Raw genomic sequence first — 26048 nt, 5'->3', positions numbered from 1 at the left:
TTCACTGCTATGTGATCGGTATGTAAACCGGTAACACAATTTATTGGATTTAGTTTCCTACATAAAGGAGATATATCGCAAAAACTGGTATCTGAGCAATCAGTGCTATAGGAGATAAAGCTTATACAGCATAGATTTTGACGATTTTCTCAGTAGACTTTGTATTATTATTTATAAAATATCTTACGAAATTTAGCGGTTTTAGCTGTTCAAATAAAGGAGTTTTACAGTAAAATCCCATATCTGAACAATCAGATGTATGGAATATATATGTTGTAGTCACCCGATCCTTGTTATTTTCACTGTAAGTATTCTTTTAATAATGAGTGAAAATGGTGCGAAATTTCATGTTCCTAGCTGCATAAATGGAGGAGTTATGATAAAAGACCTCATATCTGAACAATCAGTCGTATAGGGGCTGCAGGCTATAGTGACCCGATCTTCGTTATTTTCACTGTAAGTCTTCTGCTGATAATTAGTGACCACAGTGCAAAATTTCATGTGCCTAGCTACATAAATGGATGAATTATAACGAAAAATCTCATATCTGAACAATCAGTTGTATGGGAGCTATAGGTTATAGTTATCCGATCTTTTTAATTTTCACTGTAAGTTTTCTGTTGATAATTATTGAAAACAGTGCGGAATTTCCTGTTCCCAGCTATATAAATAAAGGAGTTATAACGAAAAATTTTATATCTGAATAATCAGTTGTATGGGAGCTATGGGTTGTATTGAACCGATCTTTGTAATTTTCTCCGTAAGCATTCTGTTGATAATGGGTGCAAGTGCTGCAAAATTTCATGTTCGTAGCTGCATAAATGGAGAAGTTATAACGAAAAATCTCATATCTGAACAATCAGTTGTATAGGAGCTATAAGTTAAAGTGGTCCGCTTCTTCCGGTTCCGACAAATGATTAATACATTATAAAAATACACCCACCTACCAAATTTGATCCGGATATCTCTAAAACTGAGAGACTAGATTGCATACAAACAGACAGACAGACGGACAGACGGACAGACGGACATAGATAAATCAACTCAGCTCGACGATATGATCATATAAGTATACATTTTAATGGGTCTATCTCTTCTTATTCTGGTACTTACAAACATCGGACCAAAGTTATAATACCATTTCATGCTCATGAAAGGTATAAAAATATTCCGACGAACTGATAACCCGGCTCCGGACTATCCAAGGATGATAATAGATGAAACGCAATTTCTACAAGAAATAAAGACACAAGATCACGCGGGAAGGAAAGAAAGAAAAAAGTTATTTTCTGGCTGGCGAAATCTCGACGCCATCTTTGTTGTAAGAAGTAAACAACGAAGAGAACGGAGAAAACCGCGAAATTGTTGAACGCATGAATAATCATTTTTATTATGCAAATTCTTCTATAAATCATGCCGTTGTGTTAAATTATGAAGAAATGTAAACAAACGCCTAATGTCAAAATCGTTAAACTTTTTTTCCTAAATGCGATTCTAACGGGCTACTCTCCTGCCCGCGTGATCTTATATTTTTGGTTCATGCAATTTCTACATATCAAGGGGGCGTGACACCTGCCATACAAACCGAAGTTTTCACACAACATATCTCTGGAAGTATTCATCGTAGAGTGCTGCAACTTAGTACAGATATATATATAATATCAACGCCAAACTCATGGAAAGAAATGGGGGTTATTGAAAAAGGGGGCGTGGCACCTGCCATACAAATTTCCCACACCACATACACATTCTAATGTGAGAAATTCAGTTTGTACGAATATTTTTTTTTTATATTTGCAGACATTTGAATTTAATTTCAAGTATTTTCCAAAAAAGTGGAAGCATTCAAACGTAAAGATTTTATTTCTTTAATTTTTCAACATAAATAAATAAAAAACTAGAGCTTTTTTTAAAAAATCGCCAGAGATTGATCGACGCGAAATTTAATTATCTTTAATTCCAAAAACAAGAAACTTGAAATCGGTTCATATTTGGGCTCTCAAAATCAGCGTTAACTCCGAAGTGCCATACCTAAACCAAATCGTCAACGCTACGTCAAATGCAGAAATAACACCAACAATAAGCATAGGTTTGTTAGTGTGTAACACGAAAATGACAGTTTCGCCGTTTTCTGCAGCCAACTTCCATACCAAACCCTGTCAAAATCGGATATTGCAACCGCTCAGCGTTGTCGCCGCGTTGTTTCGGTATGCTTCATACAAATTGTATTGGCATGAGAATTTTTTGACAGCCAGACAACGCTGACGCTTTTGGTTAGGTATGGCAGTTACTCTGTACGTTGGGCCTTGTATATGGCGCACAGTGATCTATTTTTGAAAAAGGGACCAAATCAAACGAAAAGAGATAGCTAAATAAATGGGGAATTCAGGAAAAATAGTCTCGTTTGGTTGAATAATTGCCATGACCTTTAAAATGACTTTCGAAAATAGATGGTGTATATTGTTTTCCTTTTTTTGGCCAGAAAGCAGCACGAAATGAAATTTTTAAAAAGTTTAACCCCATATATTTGCTGTTCGTTCATGAAGGAACCCATTTCCGTTGTCGCAAAAATCGAAAGCATTTTATTTTTTAATTGTTTTTAAAAGGTTTATTACAAGCTGGTTTTAGGTAAAACAAGATAAAAAATCAAAAATTTTACTTTTACGTCATTTTCAAGGTGTGATTAAACTAAAAATTACCTTGGTCTTAAGACAAAAGAAAAATCTTTGTATTTTTATTCTTTTGACTTAAGAACAGCGTTCGATGAACTTAAAAAAATATATTTTAAATGGGTTTTTTGGTTTTTGCTACCGTGCAAATGGATTCTCTGATGCAAAACAGGAAAAACATCTGTTAAAAGTACATACTGGTTTCAGGCAAAAAACATCTCAATATTTGAAGGTCGCTGGCGTTTAAGCAGACATAAAGCACTGGCCGATTCATATTAGTGTGGGAAAAAATCGCGAAAGAACATTCCTTTGTAGCGGTAAGCTACGGTTTACAAACACCACTGGGGCTCTGCATGAATGCATCCATGAATAAATCCCAGCTCGTTGCACAGCAGCCTACGGCAGCTAGAGCATGACTCCTCCAATATAATCCCCTAATTGATAAATGGTAAAAGGGTCACATCAAGCGCTACCGCTTTATCAGCCTGCCCGCATATCCCCCTCTCTCTATCATATTAGGCATATGGAGGGCGTGGTTGCCTTGATGTGCCCTTATAAACCATATGGGCTCATTGATAATGTGACCAACTATTTCATAGCTTAAAGAAGTACAGGTTAGGTTGGGTTAAGTTAACGCCGCGAGCCGATCACGAAATTTCGAATGCGGCTAATTTCGATCCCTAAGAGCTCAGTCTTAAAGAAAGTGTAAAGATGATTCCACTTCATCTTCCTCTTGACAGCTGATACAAAAGGATCAGTCGAAATTTCAGAACCTCCATCACTAGCCCTTGAGAGGTAACTTGTTTTAAAGTACCCTATAAAAACATTTTCTGCAGCAGAGAAACGCCTTCTTTTCCTTTTTTATGTCACAAAAGCACTCACTTTCCCTTAGCCCAATAGCAGTTCGTGCTGCGACAATTCTATCTGCAATATCCACAGGCGCCGTGTTCAACATGTGTGTTAAGCGCCAGTGTAGGTGTGGTTCCTAATACTGCGCTAGTTCCTGTTTTACAAGTGTGAGTTCCACCAGACAAGGGTTCCTTGAAACAATATAGGCCTAAATCTGGTTTCCTGGAGCTAGTGAATAAATTTGGGCGAGAGACCCCACCTTTTACCGATAGCTCCCCTACAGCATTAGAATGCAACCGACACCGTTCCTACCCTTTCCTCAATGCTGGGCTTCTACGACAGCCGCCGTTGATCGCCTACCTAGTTACCTGGTTCAGGTAATCTTGAGCCAGATCAAAAAGAGTGTATAGAAATAGTCCCTTAACCAAAAGTTCTACATCGTCTACATAGGCGATCACCCGACAGCCCACTTTCTCCAGTTCCTCTAGAAGGTGGTTTACAACCGCAATCCAGAGCAAAAGAGAGAGAACACCACCTTGTGGAGTGCTCCTATTGACTCTGCACTGAGTGCAGACACTCCCCCACTCCGCCGCGACAGTTCGGTCAAGAAGTAAGCTTACTGGGTTGGTTTCAACCCCTAGATACTTGACTATTGCCTCTGGAGTGAGAGTGTGATTGTAGAAGGTCCCCTCGATATCGAAGTAGGCCCCTACTGCACAATCTTCCTGCGTAAAGGCTTTCTCTGACCTTCTACAATCTTTAGCAATATGTGCAGGCAGGTATACACCGACCTTTTCTTGCAATAAGCATATTTAGCTCTTAAAAGACAATCCTAAGGGATCGCGTTTCTTATGTACAGGTCTATCAGTCTCTCTAGCGTTTTTAGCAAAAACGAAGAGACTGATAGGTTAAATCCCTAGGGGAAACATGAGTGCCTTTTCCGGCCTTCGGGGTGAACAACGATATTTCTACAGATTTTCAAAAATTTTAATGTACGCAGATGATGTGAAACTTTATAAATCGTACGAATCAATAAAAAAGTAAGAAACGATCCAACAAATGTGCTACTGAGAAAGAACAACACCCTGGTAGACGAATTGTACAAAAGCAAAAAAACAGAGGTAAACAACAACTCGTATGCACAGCAGCGATTGCACCACGACTTTACGGATTACCAAAGATCCACAAATCTGACTTGCCCCTAAGGCCAATTTGTTCGTCCATCAAAATCCGTGTTATGGTTTGTCCAAATATGTAGGTAAGATTCTCAGTAATCTCATCTCTGAGGAATACAATATAAAAAATGCGTTCAGATTAAAAGATAAACTGGATAAAGTAAAAGTAAGTGAGGAAGAATTGCTGGTGTCTTTTGATGTGGTATCGTTGTTTACCAACATTCCGATACCCTTAGCCATTAATATCATAATGTCAAAATGGAGCACAATAAAACAGTCGACGAACATCCCCAAAAACAAATTTCTAAATATCCTTAATTTCTGCCTGAAATTATTATTGAAATTGGCTCGGGAGCTTGCAAGTCCTTCAGTGATGCCCTTGTCGAGGCTAAGGCAAAGCTTGGGCGAATATGATTAAACTTATACAAAGCAACACGAACAATACATACGGTAGCTTATGACCTGCTGGACCAATTGGTTCTTGAACAAAGAGCAGGCGCTGCCATCATCAGTAAGCCCTATAGAACAAAGGAAACCTGGCATGTTGACCAATCGGGCTCAGCCGTAATATGGATTGCTAATCCCAACCATCGCGCAGAGAGCAGCGGGGTCGGGCGTTGCTACCTATGGGTGAAAATGGCGCTAATCACTCTGGTGAGCTGCTCCTTGTCGCCAAACGACACAGTCCTTGTCTTCAGGGAGAAGCTCGGAGGCCTTGAAGATGAGTTGCGTGATATAACCAGACACTTAGGCCCCTATTATGAGTTGCATTCGATCTTCGACTGTGGTCGAAAGTGCTGATCGAACGAATTTTCATTTGGTATTATGGCGCTCGTTCGATGAAGAATAGCGCTATTGTGAATTTCGCTCGTTAAGTTGGTCACAATGGTATACTTTTCACCGCTGAGAAGCTTTGTTTACAAATCGAGCAAACTAAATAGTGTGCGTATACATATGTACACTAACCAGAATATGTCTCCGTACAGTGTTTTTCTTTATATTTACAAAATTTAGGAAAATTCGACAAATTTTCAACTTCTAAACCAAATTTTTTGGAATTTGCAGTTTTGGCTATGCAGTTTTGTAGCTCACTCAAATTCAGTATAATAAAATGCAAGTTTTAAGTGGCTATAATCTACCGTTGATTTTTGAGAATTTTTTTACTGACGCTCTTCGCTATTTTTTCGCATACAAAGAAATGCGTGACATCCGCTATATGGAGAAAATGAGCAACATCATCAGCGAAAAAATTCTTAAAAATCAACGGAAGTTTATAACCACTTAAAGCTTATACTTTATTATACTGAAATTGAGTGAACTACAAAACTGCATACTCAAAAAAATCTAAAAAATTTAAAGTTGAAAATTTTGGTGAAAATTTTTCCAGTTTTCCTAAATTTTGTAACAACTGTGGATGTATATGTCATTTGATGCAGAATGAACTATAGCCCTCTATGGAAGATCGAAGATCGAAAGTGAAATTCGTATTATGAGCTATGCAAGCGTGTCGAAATTTTCGTTGAGTATCGAATTTTCTGTCGAACAGAATTTTGCTTTCGTTGGTGTAGCGAAGAGTTAGAAAGTTGTGAAGAATTTATGATTTTGCATTTGGTTTCTTACTTTTTGGCGGCTAGACACTAATTCTAAACAATTTTTATTAATTTCATGCAATTCCAACGTCGTGAATACAAAACGCAAGCTCGAATGTCTGGTTTTACTTAATGAAAGGAAATGCCAATACGCTGTTGGCACGATCTCTGAGAACAAAATCATAGATCTGTTTATAGTTTTAATATATTTTAAATATATTTGGATCGCAAAATTTCTTAAATATATTTTATTTCAAAATATATTCGAAATACTGCACTTAAACTCTCTTAAACGTTATCTGCTCTTGGCCAGTTTTCTAAGTTTCATCCTCTGACGAATCGTTCAACCAGAACTCCGTTGTACTAATTAAAATTTTTTTTCCACGTTTTCATAAACTCGATTTCTTTTTATTTCTTTTTAATTTGCACAAATTTACATATGTACATATGTATAAGCACACTATTTAGTTTGCTAGATTTGTAAACAATGCTTCTCGGCGGTGAAAAATATACTATTGTGAACAACCTAAACGAGCGAAATTCACAATAGCGCTATTCTTCATCGAATGAGCGCCATAATACCAAATGAAAATTCGTTCGATCAGCACTTTCGATCACAGTCGAAGATCGAATGCAACTCATAATAGGGGCCTATATTTCTATTAAAAATGAACGAAAACAATTTATTACGAAAAACAGAAAATTATTAAACTGTAAGAAGACATGTTCTGGCTAGAGTACACATGTAATTTTGTGCAAATTAAAATGAATTAAAAGAGAAAACGAGTTTATAAGAACGTGGTAAAAATCAGTACAACGAAATTCTGGTTCAACGATGCGTCAAGAGGATGAGACCTTAGTAAACTGGCCTGGAGCAGAAAACATTGAAGAGAGTTTAAGTGTAGTCTTTCGAATATATTTTGTCATACAAGAAATTTTGTGATCCAAATCTATTTAAAATATATTAAAACTATCAACAGCTCTACGATTTTGTTCTCAGAGATCGTGCCAACTGAGTATTGGGATTTTCTTTCACAAGTAAAACCAGCCTTTCGAGCTTGTGTTTAGTATTCACGACGTAAGAACTGCATGAAATTAATAAAAAAATTTAAAATTAGTGTTTAGCCGCCGAAAAGTAAGAAAACAAATGCAAAATCACACATTTTTCACAATTTCCTAACACTTCTCTACACCGTCGAAAGCAAAATTCTGTTCGATAGAAAATTCGATACTCAACGAAAATTTCGACAGCTGGCATAGCTCATAATTAATCTGTTCCTTTGAACTTCGGACTAAAACCTGTGGGACTGTCAAACTACAATTTTACTCTCTCAAATGAGAGTAAAAGGAGAACAGATGCAGAAGTGCATAGGAACGCAAAAAGCAGTATTTCCTATAAAAACGTCAGTCGCTTTGTTTACATGTCATTTGTACAACACTGATTTAGCTGAAATATCACTAGATAATTATTAAGATCTATACATATTCAAACATTCCGTTGTTTACTTCCATTTTTTTACAAATATAAGGTACTTTGCTTTCACCGCTGTTAGTTTTTGCTTGCTCATGCAAATCAGCTGATCGTTTGACACTTTTCATGAACTTACAGGAAGAGAAACTCCGGACTAAATCCTGTAACTTCTGACTAGGAACAGTTGCTCAGTTACTCTCTCAAATGTGTTCCCACTTACAGGTTTTATGTCAATAGGAACGACTTCCTGTAAGTTCTGACTAAATCCTGTAAACCGGACTGCTATTGGAACAGACTAAATACCAACTTCACTTTCGATCTTCTATAACCAGCGAAGATCGAAAATCGAATGCAACCATAGTAAGGGCCTTAATTGTTGCTGGAGATTTTAACGCAAGAGCCGTATCCCTCGCAGGAAACCAGAATGGAACCCGTCTAGGGTCGATGCTCGCAAGTTCGACACATCACTCCTAGCAGATTCCCAAGGCACCCACAACAGGGCGTCTTGTGCTAAGCTGGTGAAAGAAACGATGCGCTGCATACACCGGGCATGCAAAGCCTCTATGCCGCTTAGGAGAGCATGGTTAGGTAAAAAGCAGGTGCACTGGTGGAATTACCGAATTGCAGAGGTGCGAAGGGCCTGCCATAGAATGCGCAGACTCTCAACGCGCGCTCGTGGCAGACCTGAGGCGTTGACCAGAGCAGCAGCCTACAAAAGCGCTAAGAAACCACTTGGGGCCGACATTCAGAAGAGTAAACGGAACTGCTGGAAAGCGTTATGCGACGAAGGGGATTGTGATCCCTAGGGCCATGGATACAATATAGTCATGAAAAAGTTGCATACACCATCGCAAGCGATGGATGAAGTCCGAGTTAAGAATATAGTGGACTCACTATTTCCCACACAGAGCAGATAGTGTTCGTCGAGGAGCAAGCCGAAGCACCACTGTTTTCGGCAGACGAGCTGAAGTTAGCCCTGCGAAGCATGAAAGTCGGGAAGGCTCCAGGCCCCGATGGCATACCATCGGAGGCAATCAGGTTAGCAGCAAAAACGAGCCCTGATCTCCTGCTTAACATGTACAACAGCTGCCTTAGAGCCCGGGTCTTCCCAAGCCAGTGGAAGAAGGCGAGGCTGGTGCTTATACCCAAGGGCAAAGGGGACCCAAACTCTCCTTCATCTTTCCGGCCACTCTGCATGTTAGACACAGCAGGCAAGATGATGGAGAGTCAGTTCAAAATACGCTTGACGTCAGCCATAGAAAACGAGGGAGGCCTGTCACCCCCGACAACATGGCTTCAGAAAGGGACACTCAACTATAGGAGCAATTAGTGAAGTAGTCGAGGTGGTACATAAAGCCGAAGAAGCCTGCCGCCAGGCGCGGCCAATAGTGCTGCTAGTCACACTGGACGTCAAGAACGCCAACTCGGCAAGATGGGACGACATGCTGGAGGCCTTGGAACGGTCATTCAAAGTTCCAACATACTTGCTAGATATGATTCGGGACTCCCTTTAGAGACCGTTGGCTTTTGTACGACACAACACAAGGTCGAACAAAAAGACGTATAACCGTCGGCGACACAGGGGTCTGTACTTGGCACGGACCTCTGGAACGCCACGTATGACAGTCTGTTGCGCACGCAAATGCCAGAGAGCGCCTTCCTTGTCGCCGTCGCGGATGACATGGCCGCCGTCATAACAGCAAGAAACATCCTGCTAGCGCAGCTAAAGCTGAACCAGGTAATGCGCAGCGTCAGTGGATGGATGAGCAATCACGGTCTGCAATTGGCTACATCCAAAACAGAGATGGTGCTCCTCACCAAGAAACGAATCCCAACAATTACAAACATAATGGTCGGACCTCAGCCCGTGACAACTTCTAGGTCCACAAAACACGTAGGGGTGAAGCTGAACAGAAAACTTACATTCTGGGAAAACATTCAAGGAATATGTGAAAAAGCTGCACAGAGCACGGTGGCTCTAAGAAGGCTGATGGCGAACGTGGGCGGCCCGAAGCCATGCCGTAGGAAACTTTTGATGACAGCAGTCCAGTTGGTGCCCCTGTACGGGGCAGAAATATGTGCCGACGCATTGAAAGTCAAAAAATACCGGATTCAAATATCTTCGGTCCAGCGCAGAGGGGCACTACGCATTGCTTCTGCATACCGTACAGTGTCCGCGGACGCGGTTCTAACTAGTTATTTCTGGCGTCATGCCAATTGAGCTACTTGCGCATAAGCGAAAAGAAATTTACAATCTCAGTGCCGAGATAGGCCAAGCTGCTGCCGCGGGAAGGGCACGCGAGCAACTGATCCAGCAATGGCAACAAAACTGAAACGCGAGCACAAAAGGTCGGAGGACGCACACTCTGATAGCTCACCTTCAAACATGGTTGAAAAGACCGCACGGGGAGGTCGATTTCTAATTGACGCAATTCCTCACCGGTCATGGTAACTTCCGAGAATATCTTTATAGAATGGGCAGGGTAGACTCACCGTTCTGTCACTACTCTGGAAACGTCGAAGATAACGTACACCATACATTCTTCACTTGCGAGCACTTCTTGTTTTCGCGGAGAATGTTGGAAGAAAGATACGGAGACAAACGAGAAAGATACGGATGCAAACGAGAGGACGGATGTCTACTGAGGACTCCCGAATGAAACGCCCCTACAAAAGAGCAGCCTTGAGGCTCAAGTAGCGCGCTCCTGCATCTGAAGACATGCAGAACTTCGGTGCCAGATGCAGGACCCTTGCGCACAAAAAAATTATAATAATAACGGGTGATTTTTTAAGAGCTTGATAACTTTTTTTTTAAAAAAAACGCATAAAATTTGCAAAATCTCATCGGTTCTTTATTTGAAACGTTAGATTGGTCCATGACATTTACTTTTTGAAGATAATTTCATTTAAATGTTGACCGCGGCTGCGTCTTAGGTGGTCCATTCGGAAAGTCCAATTTTGGGCAACTTTTTCGAGCATTTCGGCCGGAATAGCCCGAATTTCTTCGGAAATGTTGTCTTCCAAAGCTGGAATAGTTGCTGGCTTATTTCTGTAGACTTTAGACTTGACGTAGCCCCACAAAAAAATAGTCTAAAGGCGTCAAATCGCATGATCTTGGTGGCCAACTTACCGGTCCATTTCTTGAGATGAATTGTTCTCCGAAGTTTTCCCTCAAAATGGCCATAGAATCGCGAGCTGTGTGGCATGTAGCGCCATCTTGTTGAAACCACATGTCAACCAAGTTCAGTTCTTCCATTTTTGGCAACAAAAAGTTTGTTAGCATCGAACGATAGCGATCGCCATTCACCGTAACGTTGCGTCCAACAGCATCTTTGAAAAAAATACGGTCCAATGATTCCACCAGCGTACAAACCACACCAAACAGTGCATTTTTCGGGATGCATGGGCAGTTCTTGAACGGCTTCTGGTTGCTCTTCACTCCAAATGCGGCAATTTTGCTTATTTACGAAGCCATTCAACCAGAAATGAGCCTCATCGCTGAACAAAATTTGTCGATAAAAAAGCGGATTTTCTGCCAACTTTTCTAGGGCCCATTCACTGAAAATTCGACGTTGTGGCAGATCGTTCGGCTTCAGTTCTTGCACGAGCTGTATTTTATACGGTTTTACACCAAGATCTTTGCGTAAAATCTTCCATGTGGTCGAATAACACAAACCCAATTGCTGCGAACGGCGACGAATCGACATTTCACGGTCTTCAGCAACACTCTCAGAAACAGACGCAATATTCTCTTCTGTACGCACTGTACGCATTCGTGTGGTTGGTTTAATGTCCAATAAAGTAAACTGAGTGCGAAACTTGGTCACAATCGCATTAATTGTTTGCTCACTTGGTCGATTATGTAGACCATAAATCGGACGTAAAGCGCGAAACACATTTCGAACCGAACACTGATTTTGGTAATAAAATTCAATGATTTGCAAGCGTTGCTCGTTAGTAAGTCTATTCATGATGAAATTTCAAAGCATACTGAGCATCTTTCTCTTTGACACCATGTCTGAAATCCCACGTGATCTGTCAAATACTAATGCATGAAAATCCTAACCTCAAAAAAATCACCCTTTATTAATAATAATAATAATACCTCTTAATACTTGTATCAAGGTAGTAAATAACCGAAATAAATCTAAATTGAATTCAGATGTCTGGGTTGCGTGAAAATTGCTTCATCAGTCGGGTTGAGCGTATGCAAAAGTGTATAAATCATGCTGAAGAATATTTTGAAAGCCAATAAGACCATTTTTACATATAAAACTTTTTTTTTTGGTAGGTATTTTAGGGACTTTATTGTTTCTCGTAGTTAATTTATTTCTCAGCTTCAAAACTAACCTTGGTACTTTATTCCAGTTATTCTTCTTGTTGCTTATATTTTCTCTAGCAAACCTTTATTCTAATTTCAAATACACTAAAATTACCAAATTCATTTTATTGCCTTATATAATATTATGTTTTTCAAAAACTTAATTCTTCTATACAATACCACATAGAAGCGTTTGAACTCTCCGTAAGTTGCTCCTTTTGGACAAGGTTATACAGTAGTGATAACAGCTCTTCCAGCTTTTTTATTTGATTGCTATACGCCAAAATTAATATTGTCCATTTCGAAAGTGTCTTTATTACTTGAACATCTTTCGATAGCACCAAATGTTGAAAATACGCATGTAATAGCCCGTCAAGCCAACGAATAATTTGCATTTCAAATTTTAAATAGCTCGTTTCAGTACAAAATGGTTCCATAGGCGATGGTTCGGTTAATAGTTCATAAAAATAATCAAGGAGAAATAATAGCCCAAAAGAGCCAAAATCACTTCGAAATTGCTCGGTTAGTTCTGTTTTTCGAAATGTTCTAGTGCCACAGGAAGTCAGCATGTTTCTTGCAAAGTATTTGTGTTTTAAAGTTTTCGGATCGCTTTTGATCACCATGGAAAAAAAAACTTTAGCAAGTATTGATTCAGGCGCACTCGAAAACCGACTCAACAAGATCATATTTTCAGAACTGCACTCTAATTTTGACAACAAAACCAGTAATTTCTCTGACATCTCTTGTCCAGTAGCTCCGCAGTTTTCGTATTGGCGAGCGAAGAATTCAAAAAGTGTTCTATTTATTAGCTGTGTATCTAAAGGTGTTTCGACTACAGCGATGATATCATCTAAAAATGACTTTTCATGATCAACTTTTACAAAAGTTTGATTTTCTTCGCCTAGGCAAGAATAGTCTCGTAATTTTTCCAATATTTTCAAATGATCTTTTAAATCTTTACCCGTAGAATCGCATTTGAAATTAACAGCCTTTTTTCGGAAGATACATGAACTTTCTTTAAATGAACAAAATGATTGATGATAATCCTCCTCATTTATATGATCACCTTCCATTCTTGTGTTATTTTCACCACTATACGTTCCTAGTAGATCTATTAAAAGTTCTTGAGACATCCGGTATGTAACCACAGATAAATTTTGTCCCATAGCTATTATAATATTTTCATCGATGCTCCAAATTCGAGAACAGTCAAAAAATACTTTGAAGAATTGTTGAGCTTTAGCAACTTTAAATTGCGTGTTGTAGAGAATTAATGAAGCACCTTCTTGGTTACTGTTAGCTCCATAAATAGCTACACAATTTTTCGCTATTCCTAAAATTGATAAAGGAGTATCCACTTTAAGTGTGGAAAGGATTGATACAAAGTTTCCAGGTGACTTTTCCGATTCCACATTTTCATCAAGGTTTAGCAAAAACATCCTTTGGTCTGACCCTGGAAGGTTTTTGTCAATTCAAATATATATTCAAAGTTTGCTTCAAAATACTTACATATAGTTAACAGCATAAAATTATTATCCCCTTCAACAATGGCATATCCAGATAAATCAACAGTCATGTCCTTACGTGTAATTTTTAAAATATTTTGTTGGCCTCCAACCTTTAATGGTAACACCACAAGATGCATTTTTTTATTGTCTTCCGCTTGTACAAAGTATGTTAAGACTTGTGTGTCATTAAATAGACTTTTTACATTGACATCTTTAACACTACTGTAGTTTAAATGAGTGGCGTCTAAAACAGTAGGTACAGAAGAATCTTTCCGTGGAGTAAGTGCCTCAGATAATTTATCCCAATCGCCATCAGCATAAAGGATTATAGCACCAGTTTCTGTAGGTACAATGGCAACTGCTGATTTCTGTAGCTATAGTTAAACTATTTTTAGTTTACTGATTTATATAAGGTTAACAGTTTACTAACCTTTATTTTTTTAACACTGTTTATATCAGCAGTAAATCCATTCCAACAACGAATAAAACGATTTCCAAAGATGCCTATATATTGGTTACTATTATTGTCATATATAACTTTATTTGACAATTTTTCTTGAGTAGACCAACTACAAACTTGCTGCTGTGATGAAATCTGCAAGAGAAATTTATTACATTTCATAATCTTTTGTCATTCATATCATGCTCCTCCATGTTGAAATAATAATGTGTTGTCACTTAGGAGGTGGTTGTTGTAATTTTGGCAACTGTGGCAAACCAGCGTTACAGTAATTCCTACTACATGTATTCCAATTTTATTTCTGGGCAAAATGAAACAAAAAATGGAGCAGAGAGCAATGGAAAAAGTAAGCGTTTGTATCACTGTTTCCTTGTTCCTCTTTTGCTTTCACTTTTCGTTTCAAATTTATTGGAAAATCTAAGCCATAATTTGCAATAATTGGGTTTTTTTGTAAGTAAATTTTTGGTAAAATATGGTGGACTTGGGCGAGCCTAAGATATTAACCAAAAATTGTCATCTTTCACAGATTGTTCTTGGAGCATTATGAACCATATTTTTGCTATTACCAATCAAAATTCTGAAAAACGGATTTTCGGAACACGTAATATACATGTGCATATTGATGAAATCTAATTGGCTATATATGTATATCTGCATATAGGTTGAGCTATTAATCCCAAAAAAACAGCGATTTATTCAAGAGAATTTCATGTAAGTTTCGCAAACTTAAAGCATTCATTTTTGGAAAAACTAATACATATTACCCACAAAAGGTTTTCAGAAGTGGCCTTTTAAGTTTTAGATCGACAAGATATTTCCGAACGAAGGTGGAAAGAAGTCATGGTGACAGTTGATAAAAAAAAACTAGTTGGCTATATAGAGGAAAGAGTAAATATCATAAATAAAATATTTCACTTTGAAATGTAGATGCTAAAGATTATTAATAAAATAAAGTGTGAGCACCGGTATGTCAGGTCTTGAAATTATACGCATGTTTTAGAGAACTTTATGTACTTTTGCATAATTTCGCGAAAAGAATTTTTCTAACAATAGAGAATCTCCTCAAATATTGGGAGAAGAGAATATTTGCACTTATGTAATTTTAAATAATAACCTTTGTTTTCTGAGGGTGGAAAGCAGGAAACAAAAATTAACCAAAATTCAATCACTGTTAATGACTGGGCCCACATTTTTTGTTAGATTCTGACGTTATAGTGATCCAATTCTCCCCATATTTTATATTTGAAGTTTTCTAGTAAAAGAGAGAGTACAAACTAAAATATATCGGAATAGGATGAAATTTAATGTTTCCGTCCATTTTTACCAAATTTCCATTCCTATTCCTAAGTAAAATAAGAGCACATGTCAAGTTTCAGCAAAACCGGTGCAGGTTAACTATTATTTCCACCTGCCTCCCTATAGTCGAAACACTGTGCGGCCCTAGCAGCAGCGTTTTTATAAGCAAGTTCCAGGTAGGAAATTTTCAAATCCAAAACTTTTAGGCTGCATTTCTTTATTCATTATGAACGTTTGGAATAAACTGTTTTGTTTACTTATTCTTTAGAACGTTCCTGATGATATGTTAACTTATATTTCAAACGCATTTTGTTTATTCCGGCTGTGAAATTGGATTATCTGGAATGTATAAAGAAACGCAGCCTTAGTATATTAGCAATTTAACCAGTGTTCATATGCTTGTGTTTCTTCCAACAGTTTATTCGAGCAGTGTCTCGCCAAGCGGCTCTACCAGCAGCGTTTTTCGGAGAAATTAATTAATCAATCCAGTTTTTTTTTTAAGAAAAAATTAAAACCCCAAATTTTAACAGGAAAAAAATAACAGATTCTATGGAAATTTTGTACTAATGAAGAAGATCGATGGATATATAAAGGAAATGCAAATGCGTAAAGATTTTCTTTGTATGAAAAATTAACAGGAAAGAATGTCACTCATGCGCAATGTGCACCTGAGTAACTTATGCTAATTTTTCATACAAAAACTCTTTGCGTTTGGAATTTTATAAGTTATGAATATACATTGGCTGCATTTCTTTATTCATTCTCAACGTATGGAATAAACTTTTTTGTTTATTTATTCTTTAGAACGTTCCTGATGATATGTTGACGTATATTTCAAACGCATTCTGTTTATTCCGGCTGTGAAATTGGATTATCCGGAATGTATAAAGAACCGCAGCCATTTTGTATCAAATTTTCTACCTTCAAATGGAAGAATGTGACTGAATAAATGAAAAACATTCAAATCATTCAAACTCATTTCGGTTGTAGTTTTTTTCTACAAACAAGATTGTTCGTATTGTAATAGGAGCGCAGCAATATATACATACATAGATATGTATGTTTGTACCAGGGTTGTTGCGAATATTCGCATTCGCTTTCGCAACCGCGGAGCTTCCGCATTAATTTTAATATTCGCATTCGCTTTCGCAATCGCAATAATCAATGCGGAGCTTTTGCGAATGCGAATGTTGTGAAAGTGCACCGGTAAAACGTATATCTGGCAAACAAAATGACAAATGGTAGCCAATATTTTTTGCCTGTGGAGATGCGACGTTAGGTGATGTTATCCGGACGCCTTACATGGGAGTATTTGTATAAAAAAACTGGTAAAATCTCATATTTATCAACTTTGATAAAAGTATCTTTAATCATATTATTTCCTAAGCTATATAACCCAGCTATCAAAGGGCAGTCATAAAAGTTCCCACTTCTACTTGACCTTTGACGTACGTCAAAGAGAACATAGTCCTTTCAACAATACTTTTTTATTGTTTTCTGTGCTTTAAATACCTGCATCGATTTCTTCCTTTATTATGATATTTTTGGACCAATCTTAAGAAAAACTACTGGACATAAAGTGTGCACTATAATTTTAAACCAAATGTTCGTGATTTGGTTTGGATGTTACATATATTCGTTTAAATTATTTCAAAGAATTTATTTTTAGGAAAAATTTTTATAAACAGTAGTTTCGTTTACTTGTCGGGCAATATTTTTTTATATTGATATACATTGGATCCTTGGCTAAAAACTTATGTGTCGAATCCCTTTGCTATTTAAAGTCAAAGAGTAAGCTCCCTCAATTGGGATTTCCAGCAGAAATGTTCAATGTCTCTCTATAAAGAGAATCGATGCTCAAATAATTAAAAAGCTATAAGTCTGACCTTTAATTAATTATGAATTACGTAACTATCTGAGACCCTCACCATTCTCAAATGCTTATAAAAAATCTTGTTTTCTTTTGCTTTTTTAAACAAATAATATCTTATCCGATTCGGCTGGCAGTCACGACTTTGAAAACAGCATTTTGTTCAAAATTTCCATTCCTGGAAAATAATAATTAATTTTCCATATCCACCTATTAGCTCGCTATAAGCACACATTTTTCAAAACATTCGCAGAAGATTTAAAAATGAATTACAAAAACTACAATCGAAAAACTCTGATGGCATTACGGGTTCACCAAATTCTGAAACAGCCAAAGGAATGACAATGAATAATTCTTTTTAAAAAGCTTTAGAAAAGCTGACACGTCTGGTTTGGATTGTAAGCGGTGTTTAAACAACGATCTCGACATTATGCTAGATTCTTCAAGTAAAGATGAAATTAAGGAGGATACATCCGACATTTTCATCCACGATGCATTTCTCATTACTTTTTATTAAATATAATATTCCCATGTTTGACTTCAAGTACTAAATAAAACAAACATTATTAAAAATTACTAACTTTTCCATTTTTTATTTACCTAAGTAACATAATTTACTTACCTAATTGTTTCTTAAAAATACTTGACTTCCGCATCCGCGGATGTTAGCTGTTAGACATCCGCATCCACATTCGCAACATCCCTAGATTGTACATAAGTACCAGTGATCAGCAAAAGTTAATCAGCCTCATTGCGTAAGTCGTAAATTAGGCTAAATTGTACAACTCGACAACATTGGGATTGTTTACTGTCGTGCTGATATAAGTAAACGACGAAAAACGTCGAAAACTATGCAGTGCTGCCAAGTTTTTCCGTTTTAATACACTAGTCGAGAGGAAATTTGAGGCAATGACATGAAATTTTCGATACGATTAGACTCTCGAAAAACTACTAGCATTCGACACGACTCTCGCAATGAGGCTGATTGATTTGACATTCCCCGCCACTCAGCATATTTTGGATATAAGTACGTCTAAATCAGGGAAACGCCACCACTCTGATGTACGCATATGCGCAACGACATTGATTTATGTGTATAAGTTACCATAGATATGAACACGACGCCCTCATCATACTCATACCATCCCCAACAAGTTTGATCCTCAGCTAGACCGAGCTTGATCTGCAATATTCATTGCATGGTGTGGAATCATGTGAATCATTCCACTCAACCCGAAATTTGTAAAAGCTGTTTTCGCCAACTACATAGTTAGGGCATTGCTACGCAGATGGTTGTGTTTACCAAAGCGGAGGGTGAAATAACGCAAACGGCAATAACGCAAATTCACATTCAATTGGGAAATAACACAAGTTTGCTTTATTGCAATAGTGCACATACGTAGTCACCCAGTTACGTTTGACAAAAGTAGTACATGAACAAGTTAAATGGATGTAAATTTGTAAGTATACAATTTTGAAAGTGCGTAGCGTCACCCCGTGCTCGCGCTCGCATCCCCCGGCCTCCTCCCATCCTTTCACAATTATCAACTGGTGCTATTATAACCGTTTAGAAAAAAAAATAATAATAAAATGGCGTTAGTTCACTTCTGAAACTGCTTTTTAATGTCCAAGTAATGGGAATTATTGCGTATGGTGTTATTGCATGCACCTCACCCATGGTGGAATTATACCAAATGAAGTAATATTAGATTGAGAAGAAAGATTTTGACTCTGCCTTATTTGAAAATTTGCCTATAAAATGTGACTATAAGGCAGCCGAATGTCTGAAAATAAAGCGAGAAAGCTATTTTATTATTTCACCTGTTTATTGCGCCATTCATCCCACCGAGACCCAGTGTACGTTCCAATATAGAAGTCTGAGATTAGCTAAATGTTACATATTTTTACATTACTATTTCATACCACATGTTCGCTCCGTCTTCGTAAACGAAATCCACAGTTCGGATATAGCAAGTGATGATAATGCAGAAATTTTAACTGAAGATAAAACTCAACACAATATTCTCTGTGTTATACATATGCTGCGAACAGACACGCCAACTTTTATTTGTTCCATGCCATGGCGGAATTATACCAGGTGAAGTAATTAGAGCGAGATTAATGGGTCGATTACGGATAGCAACGCAACCACCATTCGGGTGCCAGCTGGCAACGCAACTGGAAAGAAAATTTGTATTACGAATGGTAACTATCGTCAGTTGCTGTAGAGTTATCGCTAATCGAAATTTGACAGTTCGACAACCAACAAGCGGCTGTAACTGTGCGAGTTAAATTAAATGATTATAATAAAGAGGTTCAAAGAAGAGACAGCAATAAAGCTAAGTTCATCACAATTATTTGTTTAGGAGGAAGAGAAGTGCATGAACGCGGCCGAAATCAGGCGACATTTAAAGGATAATTCCAATCCTCCCGAACTTCCACGTGCACTGTAAGCAGAGGTTTTAATGCTTTCACGGTTTTTCTTTTATTAAGCTGATGTCACATAAAACTTTTGCTTCGCTTTACGTGACAGATTCGCTTTGACAGATAAGATGAATTGTATGAAAATGCACAAAGCATGCCACATAAATCGTTGAAGCGGCAGCGCGAAGCGAAAAGATGGTCAACTCCCATCTTTTTGCGCGCTTTGACAATCAGCCGGTTTAATATTTATTTTGTTTCGTCCAAATTCGGGTTTTCATGCAGAAACATAAAACTTAATTACATTGCTGATAATTTTAAATCAAAATAATTAAAATCCACAGCAACTTTGATGAGTAAAAAAGCGGTACAACATTGTTTTCTTGGCGTTCATTGTGGCATACCTTTTGCGTCTGGCGCTTTGCTGGCAAAGTTATAAATGTCACGCAAAGCTACAAAGTTTTATCTGGCATCAGCTTTATCGCTTTGTGTTAATTTGCAAAGCATATTGAGGAAGTGCCACAGCAGTGACCATATTCTGTAAAAGCAAACTGCATTGCAAAATATTAATATCGTTCAAATTATTAAAAAGTAAAATATATGACACACTTTTCAATTTTCGCTCCTAAATGCGCTCCCAAAACATTCCCAGCGTGCGCTCCAAGGCTTTGCCTTGCTTCTTCACTGGAAGTGGTTTTTACGTGGCGGGTCCCAAGCCCAGCGTACAACCCATTGCTGGTTAGTAGTAGTTTCGTAAAGAGCTTTTTGAAAAAAGTCCGCTCAGATGACAAAACAGAGTAAGCTTAAAATATCTGCATAAAAATATTTTGAAATCTTTTCAACGGAATCGTAATGAGATATTTGATGTTGTTTTTTTACTTTTTTCAAAGATTGATTTACGAAAAACTTGAATAACTGGGCCAAAGCTACTCTGATTTAGACTTATGGGATCTCGGTAGAAACGTATTTTCACACTGTTTTTATTTCTGTCCAAAAAAATATCATTCGTGTCGCATTTTTTTTTTTTCAAATACCAACACATCTTAACATTGTGGAAGAATACAAGTGAGATATCTTAGGGTTGACAGATAGTTGACAGGGTGTTCAATATGGCGATGACAGTGTGAACAATATGGCAGCCAATATGGCATACAACACCGAATGGCCCGAAGTAGCCAAACTACGACCCGAATGAAACGCTTCGTGAAAATCCAGGGTTGCGAAGTGGTATTTTGTTGGAAAATATAAAAGCCAGGATTTTGTGCAGCGCCGAATTTTAACAAAAGAGGGTTTTGTGTTCTCAAGATGAACAGAAAAGGGTTGCTGTGCTGTTTCGTTTTAAGCTTATTTTAATCTTAAGGTATCTAATTAAATATTAAAAGGAGACAAAAATTAAAGCAAAAATTTAAAATATATGTACATATCTGAAAATTATAAATAAAATATATATTTTCACGAGAGACAAATTAAATAAAATGGGTTAACTTTAGGGGAAATATACTTATCAGATTGGGACAGATAGCGCTTTTACGTTATAAATAAAAATAATTCCTACTTAAATTTTATATAATTTTGGTAACGTATTTCTAAGCTGACCCTGAGATCTGTGAAATAATACATATTTATGTGCATATATTGTGTTGATTATGCTCTAAATCGCTAAATAATTCTTGCAGCAATCAGCACCATTGGAAAGTGAAGTGACAATAGGCTGGTTTTCTTTATACAGCCCGTTTTAAATTCGTATTATTGTTATAATAAATTACAATTATTGTTTGTTTCCATTTCGGTCAACCGCGCAAATTATTTGTTAAAAAAATGTCGTTTCAAAATAGCAATTTTGTTTACTTTTGAATAAGACTTTATCGAGTGCGCTATAAAGACAGGGGGATAAATGCTGTAAAGAAATATATGTTGAGTCCAATCGGTTTTTTGCTAATCCGGTTTTTGTGTAGGTATAAACAAGGTATATTAAAAAAATAAATCTCCATGAAAAAATATCGTTATTTTCGTATTTAAAATTAATCGGAATTTTATGGGGGGTTATAAAAACTCGTTTTAATTGAAACTTTGTTTTTTCGGCTGTATTTGTTATTATTTATTGGCCCAGATGCAAATATTGAATGAACTAACATATTTTAAATATTTACGGAACTACCATTTGTATGCAACCCTGTCTATCCTGTATTCAAGTAGATGTAATTCGAAAAATTTAAACGGATTTCTTTAAATCAACCTGAGCTGCGGACATATTGCGAATTCATTTTAAAACATTAACCACTACATTATATTAGTATTAAATACTTTCAATTAAGAAACAATTCTTACTAGAAAATAAATATGAATCGGTTTATTTTAAATATTCCAATGTATATATTTTGTTAATGCAGATAGTGCGGATTTAACGTATTTTATAACCGTTACATGGGGAAAAGAAATTTTAGGCAGATTGTTATTGACAATTTTTACATAATTTACGATTGCAATCAATTTCTTTCAAAACTATAATCTAAATGATTGCAAGTTGTATTTTTTACGATCAAAACAGATTCCAATATTAGGTATATTATGCAAATGCAATCCAATTTGATTTGAGTTATTCAGTTTTAGATACATTTATATTTCTGTGTTCGTATGGAATAGTAGTTTATGTCGGGAAGCTGGCTTTAGTATAATCCGGCATTCCCTTTATTATTTACAACACATGGAATTTTTTGATGACCCTTAACAAGAATATGTACGTGCTAGTATCGGAACTATTTCTTGCACGTTTATTTATCCAAAATTTCTTCAACGGCTCGGCGTCAGTGAGGGTATGCTGCGAATGCCGCATTATACTAAAACCAGCCTTTCGACATAAGCTACTATTCCATACGAGTGGAGCACGTGCGAAATGCGGATTTTCCCAGTTGCAGTACAGCAGTAACTCGACACCTTCCTCACCAACCGCTCTGTCCTCTATGAGCTTCTTAATGTAACTGCAAATAAAAGATGAAAATTTGAGAAAAAATACTATCACAGCGTTTCACTTGTAGCGTTTCACTCTTGTAGTATATTGGCTATCAAGCACCAGAAAATTTCCATCACGCATGCCATATGCCACCGATTGTCGTGGATCAATTAAAATACTGTCATCACAGCTTTTTGGTACTCCAGCAACTGGTGTGTCTATGGCGGAGTTATGTGGAGCTGTTGCATGACTAAAATCAATTTGGGCTCTTTGAGAACTGGCTTGTTTGTTGCGCGCTATTGGCATCAAATGTATGCAAATTAGATTTCCAAACGGGCAACTGTTGAATACAGGAAAAAATGTATTTTATATGGTTCCGCTAAAGTGCACTACTACCGTGTATAAATTGGCCGACCTTCTAATAAATCATGCAATCCTATTGTATAGTCATCGCCGCCAGTCACCAAGAAATTTCCACTTGGGTGAAATGCAACATCATTCTCCGCGACGAATGCACTGTATTAGCTCGCCTTCAGCTTTGTCAAATATCTTAACGCGGTTCCAACTTAATGCTAAAGCCATCAGATTGCCGTCTGGATGCCATGCCAGCTGTCGTCCCATACCTCTTCCCCCGGTGAACGTTCGCATACATTCGCCTGAAAATGTATCGCAAATTCTTAACTTGTCGCCGCACGATGAAATGAACTTACCATTGGGGTTGAATTTTGCTGCGCGCACCCATTTGTGTGTATTTTGAATCAGTATTTTGATGGCTGTTCGCCATTTTTCTAGTCTGCAAACGAATAAGCTGACGAAGAAGCAAACAAATTCAAGCACATTGTTGCATTCTACCGTACATTTTAAAAGCTTTAAAATCTTAAAACACATGTGAAAAACTTTTATAATCTGAATATTTCTAATGTCGCAATCAAAACCAAATTTTATAAATAGCATTTTTAAAAAGCAATCATCTAATATTTTTCAAGTTTTTGGGCATATATGTTACCATTTGAACAACTAATACTACCAAGTTTTAAGAGACTATTTAATGCAACTCAGGTCATAAAAGCGCACTTTAGACCAAAATAAGCAACTCTAAAAAACAGATGATCGCAGCTGTGGCCCAGGATGACGTCTATTGCTAAGATATCTCACTTGTATTTGTACACAATGCATCTTAATTCAACTTTGAATGACGTTCGTTCATCCTACCTTTCTCTTTCATCCTTTGAATGAGTTTTTTAGCAAAGAAATAAAACGGGTGAGAAAATACCTTATTCAAGTTTTTCTTATACCAATCTTTGAAAAAAGTTAAAAAACAGCATCAAAAATCTCATCATTACGATTCCGTTCAAATTTTTTTTTTAATTTTTTTTATATTTTTATGAAAATTTTTTTAGCTTAAACCGTTGTCATTTGAGATTTTTTCAAAAAAAAAATTTAAGAAACTATTTTTATTCATAAAAAACTCCATTTTTGGAGGTATTTTGAAATTGGTCCAGCTCACTTAAATCTTAATATTTTTTCGAAATATTTTGGTGGACTTCTTAAAATATGATAGATTTTATAATTCCAATGGAAAAATAGTACCGATTTTTTTTTGTATGGGGTGTGATGCAGTCTAATATATATATATATATATATATATATATATATAAATGTGAATGTCTGTTTCTTTATTATCTTATAACTTTTGAACTACTGCACGGAATCGCACGAAACTTTGCATACTTATTTGCTTTTTCCCCGGGAAGGTTATAGGTATGGTTTTGTTTGCAATTATGGTGTGAGTTTTTCGGGGGTCATGACACCTCCCATAAACCTGCAAATTTTTAATCAGCTATAACTTGGGAACCATAATTCACATGAACTTGAAATTTGGTATGCAGAGAAATATATGGTAGATGCTTATAGTAAGGTATATATAAATGACTTTGTAGGAGGGGGCGTCGCATATCTCATAGTCGTAGAATTTTTAATCAAATCAAGCAAACATATCAATGGTAGGTGCTTATAGTAAGGATTATAATATAGGCGTGGAATTTTTTATCAGCCATAAATACGGAGCCACAATCACATGACTCCTTTAATTCCTTTTGATATGCCATATGAGAGACAATAAACGAGAATGCCTTAAAGTAAAACCCGAAATTATATTAGAGTTATTATTCGTAAGAAATTAGATAGTATTTCTTCTATTATATAATTTATTTAAGATATTTTATCCTAAATAAAAACACCTGCAGTGCCAAAAAATTATTATTTCATTTCATTCCATACCACCCAAGCTATACAGCTGTCCTACCATAAGCTGCTATAACGGCTATAGTAAAATTAGAGCAGAGAGTACAATATCTTTACATAAAGTATTTTTCATGTTTGTATAAAGACGTGGGGTGAAACCCGCGGGTAAAAGCTAGTATATAATAAAAGTAAAATTAAAGCTTAATATAAGCCAATCGGTTACAATTTCCTTCTAAGCTATAAAATAGTTTATGTATAATTAACTAAGATAGCATGTTCTCGATGTTGTTGGAATGGACGTGATTCCAAGCAGTACCGTAAATATATCAAGTGTAGGACTAGTTTCCAAGCCGCCTCTTATAGACTTCTCTACGGGCAGGTGATCTGAATAGACGAGATCCAGAGCAGGGATTGGCATTGGTTGATCGTCAACTGTTCATACTCGTTCAATACCGCTGCTTTGTATGACTGAGCAGCGGCGTTGGCTTAGTAGTATCGATACCTAAACGAAATTAGAGGATGACTGAACACGAGCGCATTGCGTGCTGTCTTGCAAATACATCCACCACAAGTGAACGATGCTTATAACTGCTCATACTGATATTGACTTCGGCAAATCTGTACTCTGAATGATCGTGCACGAAACCAGCAAACGTGGCAGTTGAACGGCTCCGAAAACATGAGAGTCATCATTTGTTGCAGAAGTCGTTTAACTTGTTGCTGAAAATCATCTGACTTGTTGCTGAAAGCCATTTGACTTGTTGCTGAAAATTATCTGACTTGTTGCTGAAATGACGACGAATGTGGTAAAGGGTAATTTATCGTCTCGTATGCATGTATGTATGTATTTATAGCGCGTCTACCATTCAATTGCATTGCTCACTGCTGGCTAGTTGTGAGGAATGTGCATATGTACGTATGTATGTATGTACATATCAATGCTTCATTTCAAACAAGCAAGTATCTTTGAATGTTTTTGAACTACAGTATCATCACTTCGGCAACACGTCAAACGCGCCTTCAGCAACAAACCAAAGGCGGCGGTTTGACTTCTGCAACAAATCAAGTTAGCTAACTGCGGCATCTTGCCTTCGCCAGTCTTTCACATAAACTCTCATGCTTTCGGCAACCGTCCAAAGCAGTATCGTGCTTTTGGCAGTCGATCAAATACGGCGGTTGCTGGTTTCGTGCACGATCATTCGGAGTACAGATTTGCCGAAGTCAA

General features: G+C 37.0%; 2 protein-coding genes across 3 annotated transcripts in view; one reads left to right on the top strand and one right to left on the bottom strand.

Annotated features, from left to right (window-relative positions):
• Positions 1-5261, top strand: part of LOC118749131 (mediator of RNA polymerase II transcription subunit 12) — a 192179-nt gene extending 186918 nt beyond the window's left edge. Inside the window, exon 12 of the mRNA XM_036483899.1 lies at positions 5148-5261. Coding sequence (XP_036339792.1) covers positions 5148-5261 — 114 coding nt within the window. The remainder of the gene's footprint in view (positions 1-5147) is intronic.
• Positions 5262-12053: 6792 nt separating this feature from the next.
• Positions 12054-26048, bottom strand: part of LOC118749206 — a 28305-nt gene continuing 14310 nt past the window's right edge. Inside the window, exons 2-4 of one of the 2 annotated variants that reach the window (XM_036483988.1) lie at positions 14013-14177; positions 13584-13956; positions 12054-13527 (exon numbers count right to left, since the gene is read on the bottom strand). In XM_036483988.1, coding sequence (XP_036339881.1) covers positions 12227-13527; positions 13584-13956; positions 14013-14177 — 1839 coding nt within the window. In that variant the 3' untranslated portion in view covers positions 12054-12226. The remainder of the gene's footprint in view (positions 13528-13583; positions 13957-14012; positions 14178-26048) is intronic. The other variant, XM_036483989.1, reaches the window with a different exon arrangement.

The sequence above is a fragment of the Rhagoletis pomonella genome, unplaced genomic scaffold (genome assembly GCF_013731165.1).
Source record: "Rhagoletis pomonella isolate Grant_MI unplaced genomic scaffold, Rhpom_1.0 Rhpom_scaffold_00014, whole genome shotgun sequence".
Classification (NCBI taxonomy): Eukaryota; Metazoa; Arthropoda; class Insecta; order Diptera; family Tephritidae; genus Rhagoletis; species Rhagoletis pomonella.
The sequence above is the reverse complement of the archived record's forward strand: the minus strand, read 5'-3'. Positions and strand labels throughout refer to the sequence as shown.